The sequence below is a fragment of the Mercenaria mercenaria genome, chromosome 2, assembly GCF_021730395.1.
Source record: "Mercenaria mercenaria strain notata chromosome 2, MADL_Memer_1, whole genome shotgun sequence".
NCBI classification, from domain to species: domain Eukaryota; kingdom Metazoa; phylum Mollusca; class Bivalvia; order Venerida; family Veneridae; genus Mercenaria; species Mercenaria mercenaria.
The window spans coordinates 87,024,839-87,043,264 of NC_069362.1; the positions used below are offsets into that span (position 1 = coordinate 87,024,839).

The 18,426-nt window shown below is 36.2% G+C and overlaps 2 protein-coding genes across 4 annotated transcripts in view; one reads left to right on the forward strand and one right to left on the reverse strand.

Moving 5' to 3' along the window:
* On the reverse strand, positions 1–9,263 carry LOC123562340 (uncharacterized). Its single transcript, XM_053537150.1, has 5 exons — positions 9,113–9,263; positions 7,914–8,162; positions 6,474–6,732; positions 3,121–3,647; positions 1–1,671 (listed from the first exon to the last, which is right to left on the reverse strand). Exons 2-5 carry the CDS (start codon positions 8,149–8,151, stop codon positions 1,337–1,339), a joined length of 1,359 nt encoding a protein of 452 aa, XP_053393125.1. The 5' UTR covers positions 8,152–8,162; positions 9,113–9,263; the 3' UTR covers positions 1–1,336.
* LOC123564509 (thioredoxin, mitochondrial-like) overlaps positions 9,200–18,426 on the forward strand; it is a 25,296-nt gene continuing 16,069 nt past the window's right edge. The window contains exon 1 of one of the 3 annotated variants that reach the window (XM_045358155.2): positions 9,200–9,297. Coding sequence is in view for 1 of the 3 variants with exons in the window: in XM_045358152.2 (XP_045214087.1) it covers positions 9,576–9,589 (14 nt within the window). In the remaining 2 variants the exon portion in view is untranslated. Of the gene's footprint in view, positions 9,298–9,358; positions 9,497–9,560; positions 9,590–18,426 lie in introns of those variants that run through there. The other 2 variants (XM_045358153.2, XM_045358152.2) reach the window with 2 other exon arrangements.

An 18,426-nucleotide genomic window follows, 5' to 3' on the forward strand; every position in this document is an offset into this window, starting at 1 on the left:
CTTTATGTAATATGAGTTTAATCACAAAGCATTGTACGTTGTTGGAGACTAAAAATAGTTCCATAAACAATGCCGGCTTTTTAAACAATCCATTGACTTAAAGTATAAAAAGTAATGGTAAAAGCTTTACATGTGAAAACATAAATACAATGTATAACCTGTTCATCATCAGATATATAAAATGCACATAAATACGATACTGATACCTAAACATCACATGGCAGAAGACCTTTTGAATTTCGTGTATACTAATTTATCAACAACTCATTTTACTTGTGTAAATTGTTAAATATATGCACTGTGGGTTTGTTTGAAAGTTCAACTTGTACATAAAATGCGTCATATCCCCAAAAATTAAAAATATTTAACAATATAAATTGTGTGCATAAATACCAATGAAAAGTTGTATAGTGTGAACACAATGCTGTTAAAATATTCACAAAAAATGTAAATGTTTAATACTGGTAGGTATGTTGAATATATAGAAATGGTCGACACAGTAATATAAAATGTCAGCAGCTTTCATTTCAGCACCTTAAAATTGTATGTGGCAGCACGAAAATCTCTAGTTCAGTAAATTATCTACACGGTGCAAAGACTATATTAACATTCCACTTCGGTATCGTGTTTTTGCTCGTATTATCGCAATATCACCCCTTGACCTTATGGCGAAATCACGATATTGCGACGGGACAGTGTGATATTAACATCGCACTATTGTTATGCTATCCTTAGGACTGAATGCACGAAAACTCACTTTAAGACGAAAGAACAATAGTGCCATATGATAAGAAAACACGATGCGAAAGAGTAATGTTGATACCTCGTCTTCGCGTGGTGTTAACACTTTTTCGAATTGTTTAGTAGAGCCATATCATTGTATGATCACACTTACAAATCTACATGGCGAAACAACGATGGCCTAAACTAAACGCCGAACAAAAAATTCTAACTTTCTTCCTATTTTGCCGCGTAAGTAGTGATGAATTTAAAAGGTTTTTCAGGATTACTCCGTACCGTACTGAATGGAAGAAAGGCCTGATTACAAAAAGACATTTTTTGGCGTTGGGAGACGGGGGCATTAGATTGTAACTTGCTATGTGACATTTCAAAGTAGCCTGTTTGAAATATTCTGCTATTGCACAACTTAGCAGGCATTCAGTCTGTAGTGGACTGGCTATAAACATTTTCTTAGCGTAACCCTGTGTTCTCTGTTGCTAGTAAGCTACAGCTTAAATCTGCACCTTAACAAACCAGACAGGTTAACGACACTCGAGGTTTGCAGTTTTTGAATAGTAAAAAACATGCTTTCAAAAATAAGCATAATTATACTCGGTTACTTTCCACCCTTGTCATAAAAGCTCCAGAATTCTGAATCTTTCCTGTTCCCGACAGCTTGCACCTTCTCTGGAGGCGGGGTCACTGGTGGCGTCTCGAACTTGAAGTCTTCTAAAGGAGTTGATGCCTTTTTAGATTGTTCCGTTTTTGGTGCTGTCTTTGGTTTAGCTCTTGGTTGTGGTTTTCTTTCTCTTGTAGTTGGCGCAGGGGCAGTTTTTGTTCTGTCACGTGGTGCATCTTCCCAGTTACGCTGGAATTTCGGCGTATTGTCCAAAATATTGTCCAAACCCTTTGCCAACATTTTCTGCAGAAATATGCATTCCCGCCATTTGCCTGTGTGTAAGCATATGAAGTGTAAGTGTGGCATTTGAAAGTAGTAAGACAGAATATTTTAAACAAAATCGTGTAGGATGCAGTGGGTGGAAGAAAAGTGCAGGAAGTAAATTAGGTTCACTACAGTGCAATTATCTCGCTCAAAAGACGGAGCAATGAACATGAGGAGAAATAAAAACTGAATTCTAAATCAATTGCGATAAGAAGACTAGAGAGTAGTAAATATACATATCTACGTTGTCAGGCATAATGCACGCACACGAACCAAGAAAATCAACCGCGTATATTTGTTTTCTATTAAAAATTCGATTTGAAAATAAAAAAACGATTTTTACTTGTACTTTACGATACCGATAGTACTGTAGTACTGTTAAGCAAGTCAGATATATTAGAACTCCCGCCAAAATTTTGTTGTTTTTTTTTTTTTTCAAAAAAAGAAAAATTTAGGTGCATGTGAACAGCGTAAGTGTGCCAATATTAGTTATACACGTGATAGAATAACATAAAGCACAGTGTGAGATTTTCCAGGTTTATTGCAGCGGTTATTTTTGCTGGTTTTTCTTTTGTAGTGTTTCAACGAAGTACTGCTCCCAAGCTTTGGTCATTCTCTGTCTGAGGACATTATGTTCCGCCCATTTACCTACAAACACAAAGAAACACGTTAATAAACGCCCGCAAACTTGCCGAAACTCCACACTCATTAATTAAGAACTAATTTCTCTCAAAGCGTGCCATATAACACGTGCAAACCTAAAATACCGAAAGAACTGAGCCAAATAACCGTGCCAAGGCGAGAAATTTGGGTAGAGCAGATGGTTCTTTATCCAGCATCATGCCTGCTGTCGGAAGTTCAGTTTAAAAATGGAAGCATCTACAGAGTGTAAATAAAGTAAGACATGTGGATAGTCGTGTGAGAAGTTAGTAAGAAACATTGTAACTAAGAGTTTTGTACATTAAAGAACGAACAGGGGAAAAGGGAATTAAAATACCGATGGTGTCCTGGTATGCGGTTTTATGTTATCCATTGTTGAGAATTGAACGGTTCCTTCCTAAATATCTTGTAATATCACAAATTTTATGAGTTTGCTATTACCGCTGTGGAAAAAGAAACCTGAAACATTTTGTGTGAAAAAAGACCCCAACAACACAAGAACGAACATAAACAGCCGCAAAATCCCACAGACACCATCGATTGAAAATTACCGAGTTGTAAGTGCATTGTTTGACAGTTAGATATTTCAAAAAACGTTTAAAAGTAAATTGAAATTCTCTAGATATTATGAAAAGTAAGAACTTTAAATACAGTATCTACAACATCAATATATCGAAAGTATTTGCTAGATTTGCTAAAAACTCCGTTAAACTACAAGTCATTGAAAATGTTTTTGGTATTTTCTCAAGTTTCACAAGCTTATAGCGAATGTTTGAGAAGGAAAAATGTATACTTACTAAGTTCGTCTTTCTGGTATCTCCATTTGTCGGGATCCTGGTATCTGAACAGATGGACTTGGTCATTGAACGCAGTCTTCGTGGTGCTGGTCTTGTGGTTCATTGTATACCCTGGTGTAACGTTCATTCGCATAGCATTACTCAACATTTCATACTCGGGGTTCATTTCTTTGGAGAAAGCAGGAACTATAACCGGTTTACTCTTTCTTTGAATACTTTCCTTCAATTCCTTTTGATCACGTATAGTCTTCTCAACAACATCTTTGTCTGATAAAAGTTTGTCACAGACACGTGTACCAAACTGGTGTTTTATATTTGGTGGAACGGCAATGGCTGTTTTTCTAGGGGATCGCGCACTGGCGTTTGCCCTTTGTGGAGGTGCCGATTCCGCTGCTAGGATACCATTCATATCTCCAGTCCCATAACCTAAGTTTCGCATTTGAATTTCAGTTCTTTCCCTACGTGGAAAATCCATACCTGGTCTTAAAATATCCCCAATGTAACTGTAATTATGAACAGGAGCCTTTCATACTGAGAAATTTTCCTCACTTATCAGGGGAAGGAAGTGTGCAAATACTACGATTAAGTCAGTTTCGCTGTTAGCGTTTTCTCCCCTTAGCGCTTTGATAACTCTTATCTCAAACAGTGATCAAGTAACAAGACATCATCTCTTACATGCTTGATTGTCTATATACTTTCAATTAATATAAATGAATAGCATTCTTTATTCGGAATGTGAATGTTGTGACTGATGTTTTTCTTTAAACAAAATATTTTAGCAATTTATTTTCTGTGCTTTGCACGAAACAATGGATACTTTTTCGCATCTAATACGCAAGTGTTTCATTAGAAATTTATTCGTTTTAATAATATCATGTATTGGTATTCAAACAATTCAAAGTAACATGTGTATGATGTATGGATGAATCCCCTGTTTTAAATGTACGCATGCAGCTATGATAAAACTAGAGTTCTTATGAAATTTGATAATATTGAATTAGGTACATTATATACAATATCTGCACATCTGTTTATAATATATATCTCCAACACCATTCCCTTATTTTCAGACTCCTTATCTTTGCATCATATTAACACAACTTATCAATAAGCATCAGTGCTTTGCGGAGTAACTTTTGTAGTGATTCCTAGTGATTTCAGTCTTGTTTTAAGTTCTTCTGTGGTCCTTTCACTGGCGGGTTTTTCATTTTCTTTTTCAAATTGCTTTAAAACTTAATTACTGACAATTTTTATGTTATGGACAACTTTAGAATTTGCTTTTTTTAAATGCTTTTTACGATGAAATATAAAATATTATTCCTTGTGCTTGTATTTGTATCTATAGTTTATTATTTTATTAATGTTTGCCCGGTCCTGAAGATTTTAAACGACTTTTGTAAAAACGGTTTAAGTACGTAAAAGAATGGTCACCATAGAGTTTTTCTTTGATAAATCATGATAAGTGTGACACGTTTTCCGTCTTTTACAGAAAATATATATAAAAAAAAACAATTGTCAGACAGATGACTCAAACCCACTTCCCTGGGGTTAGTGGCAAAACGCTTTGTCCGCATGATACATGATGGTATATAATTAGCATTTCAATAGTTATATTCGTTGTTTAGGTTCGGACACTGAAATTTATTTACAAAAACATAGGGAAAATATTCATGAGTGCCAGGTCAATACTTACGGACAATACGTAATTATTTTATAGTTTGATTTGAGAATTATTTTTTTTCCCTTGTTACTTATTATTTTTAATAAAGGGTAAACATGAAAAAAATAATAAAACCTAAAATGTTGGCCCAAATAAACCCACAGGTGGTAATTATTAGTTGTCGATTCTCCATTCATTTGAAACACATGTGCATCTGTCACTGTTAATTACATCTAATTAAGAGAAAAAACATTTTTTTTTGGCGTAAAACGGCACCCCACTAGAAAACTGCTATCAATTTTGTAATCTCACATTAATTCTTTGAAAGGCATTTAAGTTTAGTACTACATTGTCAAAAAATTATAGCCATTTAGATTTCGAAAAATGTAGGAACATTTCAACTCTTTCTTTGCGAGATTTTTTTACAATTGGTTATTCCATTTAATTATTGGAACATTTTACAAGGTGCGTATAAAAACCCCTACAAATCATAGCCAATATCTTGTCAATTTTCTTTTAATTCTAATTCATATCAATACAATCCGCTACTTTGACATAAATCACGCATTTAAATTCAAATACTTATGTCGTACATCGGCACGTGTCACGATGTTATACCTTTCATTCATATATGCCGTGATTCGGATGGCAACATACGTGCCCCTTTAGAATATAATTAACATAATTTAATTTCTGGCGTACACTGATTTAAGGCATATGACCATAAAATTTATAATGCAAATATTTTGTCAATACAATACGCTGTCCCGTGCCACGATGATATCATGTATACAAGAAACAGGATGCTCCCTGACCAAAATGACACTTTAAATTTAAATAAATAAATTAATTAAATAAAGTTTAAATAAACTAATTTACTGAAACACCCAGTCATTTTGTCAAAATAAGTCATAATAAATATATTGTATTTTATATTGGTTATAACTGTAATGAAACTACAGAGCTGCTTTCACTTTTATTTTCGAATTTTTAAAAACATATCTCAGTATTTTAAAAGGAAAATGCCAGAAAACTTTAAAAAAAAAAAAAAAAACTTTTAAAGAACATTTGTTAGACGGAACGCACCTAAAAATCATGCTTAACTCTGTTAAATAATTATACAATCATGTATTCCTTTTCCCGGCACGGCTCTATTTTATCGTAAAATTTAGCACGTTTTTGTCAATATACAGAAAGGTTGCAACTCTGTTTTTAAATTAAAAAATTTAGAAGCAAGAAAGAAAATAACTTTTTTATATAAAATATATGTCTAGAATGTGCATGGCGGGAACTTTCTAAATATATCAGGGATGGAAATTGAACTTTAATATTTCCATCAAAAATAATCAGTAAAACAGGGTTATCGTGTAATTCTGCCAAATATATAGGGAGTATTTGAATTTGAGAGACTTTTTCAACGAATTTAGAAGCAACCAAATATTGACTTTTTTGAAGAAAAATATACCATCGCAAAGGTATTGAATTGATTTTTCAGGAATATCAGGGATGGTATAATAGATAAATAGAAATATGTAATTTATGGACATTTTCTATGGTAAATGTATCATTTTCCTATATAAATCAATGTAAGTTTAGGAATAGGTTTTTATCAGTTGCGCTGTCTGGTGGCTTATCAGAATATGTGCCGTAGATGTACTGATAAGATCGCCAAAGAGGAGAATTGTTCAACATGTGTCCGTATTTGTCTCTGTTAAAACTCTGATTCTGATTTAGTCCAACAATATTAATTTCCTTAGCCCCTTTAATATCCTGATCTGTGAACCACTGTGGCTTCGCGGTGCCCGAGTCGCGTGCGCTGAACACTGGTTCCCCGCTTCGGGAAAGATTGTAAAGGCTTTCTTCTTCTCGCTTCTTCAGCTCGCTTGTGTTGTTAGTCAGGAGGTTCCGCTGGGTCTCGTACTCACGTCTAGACTTTTCAAGTACACTGGCACCTGGAAATGATAATAAAGAAGTGTTCGTACATTCCTATGCGATTATATAAAACGATTATATACCATGAACCCATTTACAAGATACAGATATTTAAGCCCTACATGACCTTCTGAATTAAATCCTAAAACGGCGATCAAATATCAAAAGTGTAAATAACCGTACAAGAAATTTAGTACTTAATTATAGCAACGTGATCCTATATCTCTATTTGCATTACTGTCGGAATAGATCAATATTTTATTTCAGTTTGAAAACATCAGTCAATACTGGCTGATTGCATGAAACATTAACATAACATTTGTCTGATAAAATCATTAAGACAATAGATATCGGGCTTAATACTGAAGTGTGAAGCAATACGATACAAACGTGATATATATACAAGTTCAACTGCTATATTGTTTTTTTTTTTTTTTTTTTTTTTTTTTTTTTTTTTTTTTTGTGAATATGGAAATGCTTGTCATGTCGACAAATTACATACATATAGAATTTGTCGATGTTCTATAACAAAATATTTCTTTATGGGTACACAGTTGCGACCCAAGACGTTTACAAACTATCATTCGAGTAAGAAAGCGCAGATTTGTTTAAAAATGTATAGGTTCCTTTATTTGCACAGCATTCAATCCGTATTCTTCAACATCTGAAAGCTTTAGACATAAAGCTAAATCTTAATTTTGCCTGTTGCAGAATTAGCACAGATTGTAATGAAACTACGCATGAATATACTTTCACAACTGCAGATAGCTGGCAGAATAAATATGTTACAAAATGATGGCAAGTTAAATATTTGACGCTTACCAATGTTCATCGTTTTGGTATTCATATTATAACCCTAGATCGGTAGCATGCTTAATTAATTATTTCGTTTTTGAAGCAATAAAAGCAAATACCATTATATACACCGGGGCCTTCACGAATGAACTTAATTGTTGCCTTTCAGACAAATGGAATAATTATTTGTATTTTTGTGACAGACAGCAGACATGACTGTCGGTCATTTACTCTTATGCCCTCCATCATTCATTCTTGTGGACGGAACGATCTTATGTTCTTTTTTAAAATTATCCCATTTTTTTTTTAAAGATATAATCTTCATATAACATTGATTGAATTTTTCTTGAGCACATCTGTATTTGTTATCAAACATCACTGTGTGGACACTGTGTTACTGTTATACCTGGCAGCTGTTTCTTGACTTCTTCTGGTAGCGTGAATCTCTGTCCTGCGCCTTTACCTGTTGGCGTTTTGGGAACTTTCACAGATGAAAGATCAAGTTCCCGTGCTGACTTAGCACCTTCCTCCGTTTGCAGTTCCAATATACTTCCAAACAGGGTAGATTTCGGCATTGCCTCTGTTCTCCTCGCCTGGTGCGAGTCTCTGGCCACTTGGGCCTGTTGGGCTATACCAGTAGCCATGGTCTTACAAGCTAAAATATGCACAACATAAAAACGTGAGGAAAGGATGCTGGTGCATGCGGTAAATTCTCAGATAAAAAGCGGAAAGGATACACAACAAAATCCATAAAGCAACCAGAGTTAAATACTTTGTATAATAAATCTCAACAGCACTGTGTTATGCAACTTCATACAAAGCACTACAATCATACACTATGAAAGAGTTTTATGTTTGACTAATTTATAATATCGACCAAGAAGTGCAAGGTTTTTTTTTCTTTTTTCTTTCTTTTTTATTGAATTGATAAAAATAATATTACTTTCGTCTCGTACTACCCAGTTACGGTCAGAGATTGATTGTTGGGAGTATCTCCGTAGATGTAGATCTACCCTGTTCCTATAGTATAAGTTTCCACCTAGCCTTACTCGTTTGGCTTATTGGGGTGGCTTATTTTATGATCTGCCATCCCTCTACTGTACTGCAGTAACGGGACAGCGACACAGACACTTGAGGGTCAGAACCTGTCCCCCCTCCCAATCCGCCCCTGCCAACCTTCAACCAATATATTTTCGCTTTTTAAATCAAACTGAGCACATGTCTCGATCATACAACAACTTCTGTTACCATTTCAATATGTTTAAAAAATCTCCTATACTGTATGCTATCAATGCTCAGAAAAACTATTGTTTATAGAGTATGGGAATTTTTCAAACATGTTGAAATGGTAACAGAAGTCGTTGGATGATCAAGACATGTGCTCAGTTTGTTTTAAAAAAACAAAAAATGTACTGACTGAAGGTTGTCAGGGGCGGCATGGGAGGGGTGCTGACCCCCAAGTGTCTGTGGACAGCGACATCCTATTATTTGGACTACTTATATATATATAGTATATTATTAAAGACGTGCACTGAATATGAGGGAATGATAGTGTGGGAAGAAGGCAAACGAAAGAGAAAATGTCACGATAAGAACTCTATATACCTTTGCATTGTTGTTTAATTATTTATCCATTTACAAAAGAAATGTTGACAGTTTTCACTTTCTTTATCGCGCTTGGCAACCTGCCGTTGTCACTGACGCAAATGAAACCGGAAATTATCAAAAGGATCACGTGATTGCCATGTGATGAAAATACGCAGATATTAATGACGTTTATAGACTTCCGGGTAAATTCGCTTATTCGTTACGATAGGAATTTTCATAAATACTCATATAATGCAGCTTCGGTTCTCGTTACAAGAATACCATCTTTCATCTTTTTGTACATTCCCTTGTCAAGATGTAAACTTAAGTGATTCTCTATTCATATGATGGCTTGCGATGAGATTGCCATATGTTTCCGCGAGTAAATGTAACAGACTGAAGGTCAGGCACTGCTATTGTTTTTTCCCAATAGGCTTCCACTTACAAGAATTGACCCAGTCACATACCACAAAATTGAAAGATGACCATTAAAATGTAAATCTTTGAGTAAGATAGCATTTCAGATACCAAAAAATACAAATTTTATATCTATGTTACACTGCTTAACAATCATTATCGATTATAACTAGCAGGCGCTTTGTCAGGGATAGCTGTTAAAAATAATAGGAATACAGAGATTATGTGCATCTCAAAGATAAAGTAAAAGAACTATTTTACAGGTCAGGTTAAAAAGTAAAAGCAGAAAGTTGAATTAGAACTGATAGAAGGGTGGTAGCTGCCCAGCAAATACTTCTAAGCTGGGACTAGCTTGCAAAGACACAGGGAGACTGTTCCACAGACGTATGCTTCTGGGAAAAATGTAGTTCGCATGATAATATGTCTTTGAATACGGTTTCAATTAGTTCAAGTTTCTAGTAGGTCTAAGGTGACTGTGGTCAACAAAAACAAGGTGTTGTTGGATCTTGTACAATATAGTAACTGAGCTGACGGCGTTATTCTAGGGTTTGCCAGTTTAGTTCATTTATCATTTTGGAGACACTACTGGTGTAATTGTAGTCATTATAGACATATCTTACAACAGATCTTTGAACTTACTCGATTTTATGGGTTAGGTATTTTTGCCATGGGTGCCATATGGTGGAACAGTACTCTAACTGGGGTCTAACAAAGACTAACGTAGGTAAATTAGGTTTTATATGCAACCTCTTTGACTCTTTTATTTGGGGTTTTGACATTTCATTTGAGAAATCTTAGGGAAATATTTGCTTTGGATGTTACGTTGTTGATATGATTGGTCCATGATAGGTCTTTACTAATGGTTACGCCTAAATATTTGGCAGAATCAGCCGATTTTAACTCGATGTCATGCAGCTTATAAGGGGAAAATTACAGGGTTTCTTTTCGACTGATTCTTAGAACTTCGCACTTTCTGGATTGAATTCCATGACCAATCAGACTCCCAGGTTTCGAGCTGAAAAGGTCTTACTGTAGAGCTTGGGGATCGCTGTTTGATTTGACCGTAACATAGACTATTATATCATCTGCGAACAGCCTCACCTTGCCTTTAACACTTTCAGGCAGATCATTTATGTACGAGAGGAAGAGGCAAGGTCCGAGGACCGAGCCTTGTGGGACACCAGAGAGGATGGGGAGATTGTCTGAATTGTGACTTTCGATGACAACCTGCTGAGTGCGACCCTGAAGGAAGGACTTGACCCAAGAAGTGACCTGTGGATTGACACCTAGTCTTTGTAACTTGTGGACTAGTTTGTGATGATCTACCTTATAGAAAGCTTTGCTGAAGTCCATGAATATGAAATCTGTTGTTGACCTAGTTCTAAAACTGTCACTGGGCTTCTTGGGAAAAACTTTTTAGCTGGGTTTTACAGCTGTGTTTTGACCTGAAACCAGTTGGTAGGGGCTGAGAATGTTAAACTGATCATAGAAGGAAAATGATGTTGGAGACAAGGAGTGTTCCATTAACTTTGAGGCAATACATTGAGGATATGGGCGATAATTAGAGCCTGAGGGTTTACACTTAGGGCCTTTTTATATGCAGGGGCAAGACTGCATCAGTGCATGCTTCCCCGTCATTGGGGACAAACCCCGTATTGAGGGGATTTTTGGGAAAATGTAGGTAAGGACAGGGGCTATTTCTAAGTACAGTTCCTTCAATAACCTAGGTGGCAGTTCATCTGGGCCAGAGGCTTTACTTTTCTACACCGTCCTGGGCTATGTTTACCTTGGGCATGACTGGTTTATTTACAGGGGTTAGCAGTTGTTTGCATGACTGGGTGAGGCTTAGGGGCTGAGACCGTGAGAAAACTGACTCAAATTGCTGATAGGGTTACCGGTATATTTGCTTTTGCTGTCGGATAGACTTATAGGCTTATCCGGTCCAATTTTTTACAATTTTTCTTGAAACAAACTACTACCTTTGTTGAACGGCATTTAGAGGAAAAATGCTCACTGACACTTGCTATTTTAAAGAGATGCTTGAAAGTCATGCATTCAGCCAGACACATTTAAAATATTCCAATTTTCACAGAAAACAATCGTATTGCCTGATTTTGACATTTATTAAATAATATTATAAACAGTACCTTTTTTAGCTCACCTGTCACAAAGTGACAAGGTGAGCTTTTGTGATCGCGCAGTGTCCGTCGTCCGTCCGTGCGTCCGTAAACTTTTTGCTTGTGACCACTCTAGAGGTCACATTTTTTCATGGGATCTTTATGAAAATTGGTCAGAATGTTCATCTGATGATATTTTAGGTCAAATTCGAAACGGGTCACGTGCGTCAAAAACTAGGTCAGTAGGTCTAAAAATAGAAAAACCTTGTGACCACTCTAGAGGTCACATTTTTCATGTGATCTTCATGAAAATTGGTCAGAATGTTTCATCTTGATGATATCTAGGTCAAGGTTCGAAACTGGGTCACGTGAAGTCAAAAACTAGGTCAGTGGTCTAAAAATAGAAAACCTTGTGACCACCTAGAGGTCACATTTTCCCTGGGATCTTCATGAAAGTTGGTCAGAATGTTCATCTTGATGATATCTAGGTCAAGTTCGAAACTGGGTCACGTGCAGTCAAAAACTAGGTCAGTAGGTCTAAAAATAGAAAAACCTTGTGACCACTCTAGAGGTCACATTTTTCATGGGATCTTCATGAAAATTGGTCAGAATGTTCATCTTGATGATATCTAGGTCAAGTTCGAAACTGGGTCACGTGCGTTCAAAAACTAGGGCAGTAGGTCTAAAAATAGAAAAACCTTGTGACCACTCTAGAGGTCACATTTTTTCATGGGGTCTTCATGAAAGTTGGTCAGATTGTTCATCTTGATGATATCTAGGTCAGGTTCGAAACTGGGTTTGCGTGTGGTCAAAAACTAGGTCAGTAGGTCTAAAAAAAAGAAAAAACCTTGTGGGCCACTCTAAAAGGTCACATTTTTTTATGGGATCTTAATGAAAGTTGGTCAGAATGTTCATCTTTATGATATCTAAGGTCAAGTTCGAAACTGGGTTACGTGGAGTCAAAAAATAGGTCAGTAGGTCCCAAAAAAAAAAACCTTGTGAAAACTTAGAGGTCACATTTTTTATGGGATCTTTATGAAAGTTGGTCAGAATGTTCATCTTGATGATATCTAGGTCCCAAAATTTGAAACTGGGTCACGTGCCTTTAGAAACTAGGTCAGTAGGTCTAAAAATACAAAAAACCTTGTGACCACTCTAGAGGTCACATTTTTCATGGGATCTTCATGAAAGTTGGTCAGAATGTTCATCTTGATGATATCTAGGCAAGTTCGAAACTGGGTCACGTGCGGTCAAAAACTAGGTCAGTAGGTCTAAAAATAGAAAAACCCTTTTGACCACTCTAGAGTCACATTTTTCATGGTATCTTCATGAAAAATGGTCAGAATGTTCATCTTGATGATATCTAGGGCAAGTTCGAAACTGGGTGACGTGCGGTCAAAAACTAGGTCAGTAGTCAAAAAAAAGAAAAAACCTTGGACCACTCTAGAGGGACATTTTTCATAGGGATCTTCATGAAAAATGGTCAGAATGTTCATCTTGAAAAATATCTAGGTCAAGTGCGAAAACTGGTTACGTGCCTTCAAAAACTAGGTCAGCAGGTCCCAAAATAGAAAAACCTTGTGACCACTCTAGAGGTCACATTTTTCATGGGATCTTTATGAAAGTTGGTCAGAATGTTCATCTTGATGATTTCTAGGTCAAGTTCGAAACTGGGTCACATGCGGTCAAAACTAGGTCAGTAGGTCTAAAAATAGAAAAACCTTGTGACCAAATCTAGAGGTCACATTTTCATGGGATCTTATGAAAGTTTGGTCAGAATGTTCATCTTGATGATATCTAGGTCAAGTTCAAAAGGGTCACGTGCCTTCAAAAACTAGGTCAGTAGGTCTAAAAATAGAAAAACCTTGTGACCACTCTAGAGGTCACATTTTTCATGGGATCTTCATGAAAGTTGGTCAAAAACGATGTCATACTCAAAACTGGGTCATGTGGGAAGAGGTGAGCGATTCAGGACCATCATGGTCCTCTTGTATTCAGTCAGTTTATGTTTTATTGATTCTTATGGGCTTCCCTCCGATTTTTTCAACCAATCCAAAACTGTGTTGCAATAACAACCCCAGACTTAGAAATACTTCTACCCTGCCTGGGAATTAAACCAGGGACCTCCCACACCTAATTAAGGCCATGTACCTATAAAAGTTAGCTCATATAGCAAGGCCGTATAAGTGCATCCTTATACAATACCTATATGCATACAACCCAATGGGCCATCCACTAAATTTATCCTCAAATTCTTTTAGTATGAACCTCTATGGGATGTTCCAAGGTGTCCATTCATATCTACTTATGAGTCAATTCCATTTGGCGCCAGTTTAACAGACTGAAAATACTTCAAGCAGCCCTGACCAGGGATTGCAGGGACCTCTCACATCCAAGGTACATACTCTACCAGATGACTATAAAAGCTAGCACATGTACAAAGACAGTATAAATGCACCCTTATACAATACCCTACTGCATAAACATGAAAAGAAACCATATCATCAGTAAGCCAGTCATGAGGTCAAATATGTACTTTAAGGTAGTACTGCACGCTTAGTAAACCGGAAGTGATGGCGTAACGTCATTTATCCGGAAAACGTAGAATAAAGCCTGGAATCCGCATACGGAAATGAAAGTCATTTTATGAATTAAAGGCAACCTGTGAATAAATTTATTAAATTGTAACAGTCTCTATCTTTCTAAAGTTAAAATATGATATTAAAACATGTGACACATTAAATAATTCAAAATAATGTCTTAAAATTAGCTTCAACTAGGTGGTTCACTTTAATCATGGCCAAGTATCTCAGAAATAAGCACACGGACCTGTACATTTTATTTCACTATATTATAGACCATATGTTTATTTACGACTGTGAGAAGTTTCATTAAAATCTACATTGTGGAAAAGTTTCTATTTGCGAAAAATGTTATGAAAGTTGCTATTTTCCCATAGACTCCCATTATGAAAAATTGCGTGAGGTATATTTTCGAATGAAAACATCAGATACCGGGCGTAAACCATAGTTTACGCTCGTGAACCCAGGTTTACGTTCGATAAACTAGGTTTCTCGATTGAACTAAGAATTTCGGTCGTTATCCGTTGTTTACGATCGTAAACTTGGGTTTACAAACATGAACCTATGTTTACGAGCGTGAACTATGGTTTACAACGTTATCCTATATTTTCGCTCGAAAAAATATGTTAGTTTTTGTAAAAACCAGGTTTATCGAACGTAAACCTAAGTTCACGCTCGTAAACCCAAGTTCACGTTCGTAAAGATAGGTTCACGCTCGAAAATATAGATTCAGGTCCGTAAACTATGGTTCATGGTCGTAAACATAGGTTCATGTCCGTAAACATAGGTTCATGGCCGTAAACCCATTTTCACGCCCGAAATTCATTGTTGATTCTATAATCCTAATATATCGACCGTAAACCATGGTTTACGTTTGATAAACTAGGTTTCTCGATTGAACTATAAGTTTCGGTCGTTATCCTATGTTTACGATCGTTATCCTATGTTTACGCTCGTAAACCCCGGTTCACGCCTGTAAACCATAGTTTACGAACGTGAACCTATGTTTACGACCGTGAACTGGGGTTTACAATCGTGAACCTAAATTTACGAGCGTGTACTATGGTTCACGGCGTTATCCTATGTTTTCGCTCGAAAATATAGGTTAGTATTTGAAAAACCTAGTTTTACGTTCGAAAAACCTAGTTTATCGATCGTTAATCCTAGTTTTTCGACCGTGAACTGGGGTTCACGTAATTATTGGACAATTGGCTTGCCATATAGTTACAAATCGATAAACACGGTTTTACGAAGGTAAAACTGTAGTTTATGGCCGTAAACCTAGGTTCATGCTCGTAAATATAGGTTTACGGCCGAAATTTATTGTTGATTTCATAATCCTAGTATATCAATCGTAAACCGTGGTTTACGTTCGATAAACTAGGTTTCTTGATTGAACTTTGAATTTCGGTCGTTATCCTATGTTTATGACCGTAAACTTGGGTTTACGAACGTGAACCTACGTTTACGAGCGTGGTCGTTATCCTATGTTTACGATCGTTATCGTATGTTTACGCTCGTAAACCCCGGTTCACGCTCGTAAACCATAGTTTACGAACGTGAACTTATGTTTACGACCGTGAACTGGGGTTTACTATCGTGAACCTACATTTATGAGCGTGAACTATGGTTCACGGCGTTATCCTATGTTTTCGCTCGAAAATATAGGTTAGTATTCGAAAAACCTAGTTTTACGTTCAAAAAACCTAGTTTATTGATCGTTAATCCTAGTTTTGCGACCGTGAACTAGGGTTCACGTAATTATTGGACAATTGGCTTGCCATAGGTGTGTACCAGTTCGGAATACTGATATTGTAGGTTCAATTGATACATTGTATCCAAGTTTGTCACGTCAATAAGAAACATTGAATAAATAAAAAGAACCAAAAAGTACATTTTTGCAAGCTTTTTAGGCTGTTGTTATAGTGTATTTATGAAAGTTGGACTAATACGTTTGTGTCAAGTAACAGTAATTGTTTTTTTTTCACTCTATGCTATAAGAGGATCATAATATGTTTTCACTGCTAGTTTCAAAGACCTCTGCCATCTGTCACATGTAAATTAAGCATGCAGTTCAAGGATTACCAGTTTTTCCGAGCAAATGAAAACATCACACTACATGCGGCAGTAAAAGCTGTTTTTTTGCTAAACTTCTGATTTGAATGAGCGGCTAGCTAACATGATGCCTGCATTTTTAGCTCACCAGAGCCAAAGGCTCTTGGTGAATTTTTGTGACCGCTCAATGTCCGTCGTCAGTTGTGTGTTGTCCGTCCGTCAAAAATTTCTAAGAAAAATCTTCTTCTTGAAAATCACTGGGCAGAATTACACCAAACTTCACAGGAATGATCCTTGGGTGGCCCCCTTTCAAAACTTTGCAAGGAATTGAATTCCATTAGTGTTATTTCTAGAGTTCAAAAAGGGCAGGGTGCTGCCAAAAAGGGGCAGGGTGCTGTCCGAAAGGGGCAGGGTGCCCTTTTAGTTTTGAAAGTTACCATAGCAGTAGTTGCATTTCTAGATGTCTATAGTTAATATGTATTCCATTTATCTTTATTGCACACTTAAAAGACATGTCACAGAATAAAGTGCTAAATCTTCCCAAAACTAGTAACAAAGTTTACAAAGGCTTTTAACTTACTTTATAGTTTAGGTTAAACCATTCAAGCCTTTCTCTTAAAAATGTCACCAAGAATGTCAACTTATTCATATGAATGTGAAATAGTGGAGGGCCTTAATATAAGCTTAATCTTGAAACCAAGATCATGTTGTAAACAACATAGTTAAAGGCCTGTTTCAGGTCACATTGTAAAATGATGATTATCAAAAGTCCTAATGTATTTATCAGGCCTTTCATCAATATTTCATTAACAGAAAAGTGCTATTACAGTAAGGTTAAAGTTTACTAAATCGCATATCCAAAATATACTATCCGGATACTGGTACACTTTCAGAATGTTGTCAGAAAGTAGTTTTTACTCAGTTTAAATGACCCACTTGGGTAAACCAGTGATAGTTCCACATGCAGAACTCTGGTTGCCATGGCAACCAAAAGGAAAAACTTCAAAAATATTCTTGTCCAAAACCGCATGCATAGAGCCTTGATATTTGGCATGTGACATCATCTAATGGTCTTCTATGAAGATTATTCAAATTGTTCCCCTGGGGTGAAAAAAGGCCCCGCCCTGTGGGGTCACAAGTTTTACATAGACTTATATAGGGAAAAACTTAAAAAATCTTCTTGTCTAAAACCACAAGACCTAGGCCTTTGATATTTGGTATGTAGCATTGTCTTGTGGTCCTCGACCAATAGGAGAGATCGCCATTACGTCACGCATAAATACCTGTTTATCTGGTGGTGGGTAAAACAAATGTTTTTACACCGTTTGTGTATGGGATCTGAATTTTTAATTTTTAATAACTTTTTCGCTCATTTATGGATTTTAAAAATTAAAAAAGTTTTGGAATGCTTAGGATTTTCATATTTTCCCATTTAAATATCTTTTTAAAATGACTATCCGTTTTAAATGACATAAGATTTTAATAGCGGCGTAGCGATCCTCCAAACATTTTGAAAAAACACTGTAAGTTAAGCGTTCATAATTAATCCATTTAATTTCGAATTTATAATCAAAAGTAATCAATAAATTGCTTGTTTTATACACTTTCCATTGATCAAAAAATTATTGATATTATTTGTGTTTTAAGAAAGTTTAAGCCGTTAGAAAAACATCACTGTTCACAAAAAGCATGGACGCTCGGCGTCGGCCCACCCGGTCTTTGTTTTATCAGTTCTAAAAATAGAAAATACAATGGATTTGTTTACAAACACGATCACTCCTATATTATTCAAATTATAACCCTGGGGTGAAAAGAGGCCCAGCCCCTATGGGTCTCAAGTTGTACATAGCCTTATATAGGAAAAAACGTTAAAAATCTTGTTGTCTAAAACCACAAGACCTAGGCCTTTGATATTTGGTATGTAGCTTTGCCTTGTGGTCCTCTACCAAAATTGTTGGGGTGAAAAGAGGCCCTGCCCCAGGGGGTCCCAAATTTAACATAGACTTATATATGGAGAAAAAAAAATCTTATTGTCTGAAAGTTTAAGGCCTAGGCCTTTGATATTTGATATGTAGCATTACCTGGTGGATTTCTAACAAGCTAGTTCAAATTATGCCCCTGGGGTGAAAAGAGGCCACGCCCTGGGGGTCACTTGTTATAT

What these genes read in the sequence shown, in the direction of transcription:
- LOC123562340 (XM_053537150.1), bottom strand. Translation starts at nt 8,151, where the DNA reads ATGGCTACTGGTATAGCCCAACAGGCCCAAGTGGCCAGAGACTCGCAC. An exon ending in AGTCAAGAAACAGCTGCCAG is followed by an intron (nt 6,733 to 7,913) that starts GTATAACAGTAA and finishes TATCATTTCCAG; the next exon opens with GTGCCAGTGTACTTGAAAAG. An exon ending in AACAGAGACAAATACGGACA is followed by an intron (nt 3,648 to 6,473) that starts CATGTTGAACAA and finishes TTTCTCAGTATG; the next exon opens with AAAGGCTCCTGTTCATAATT.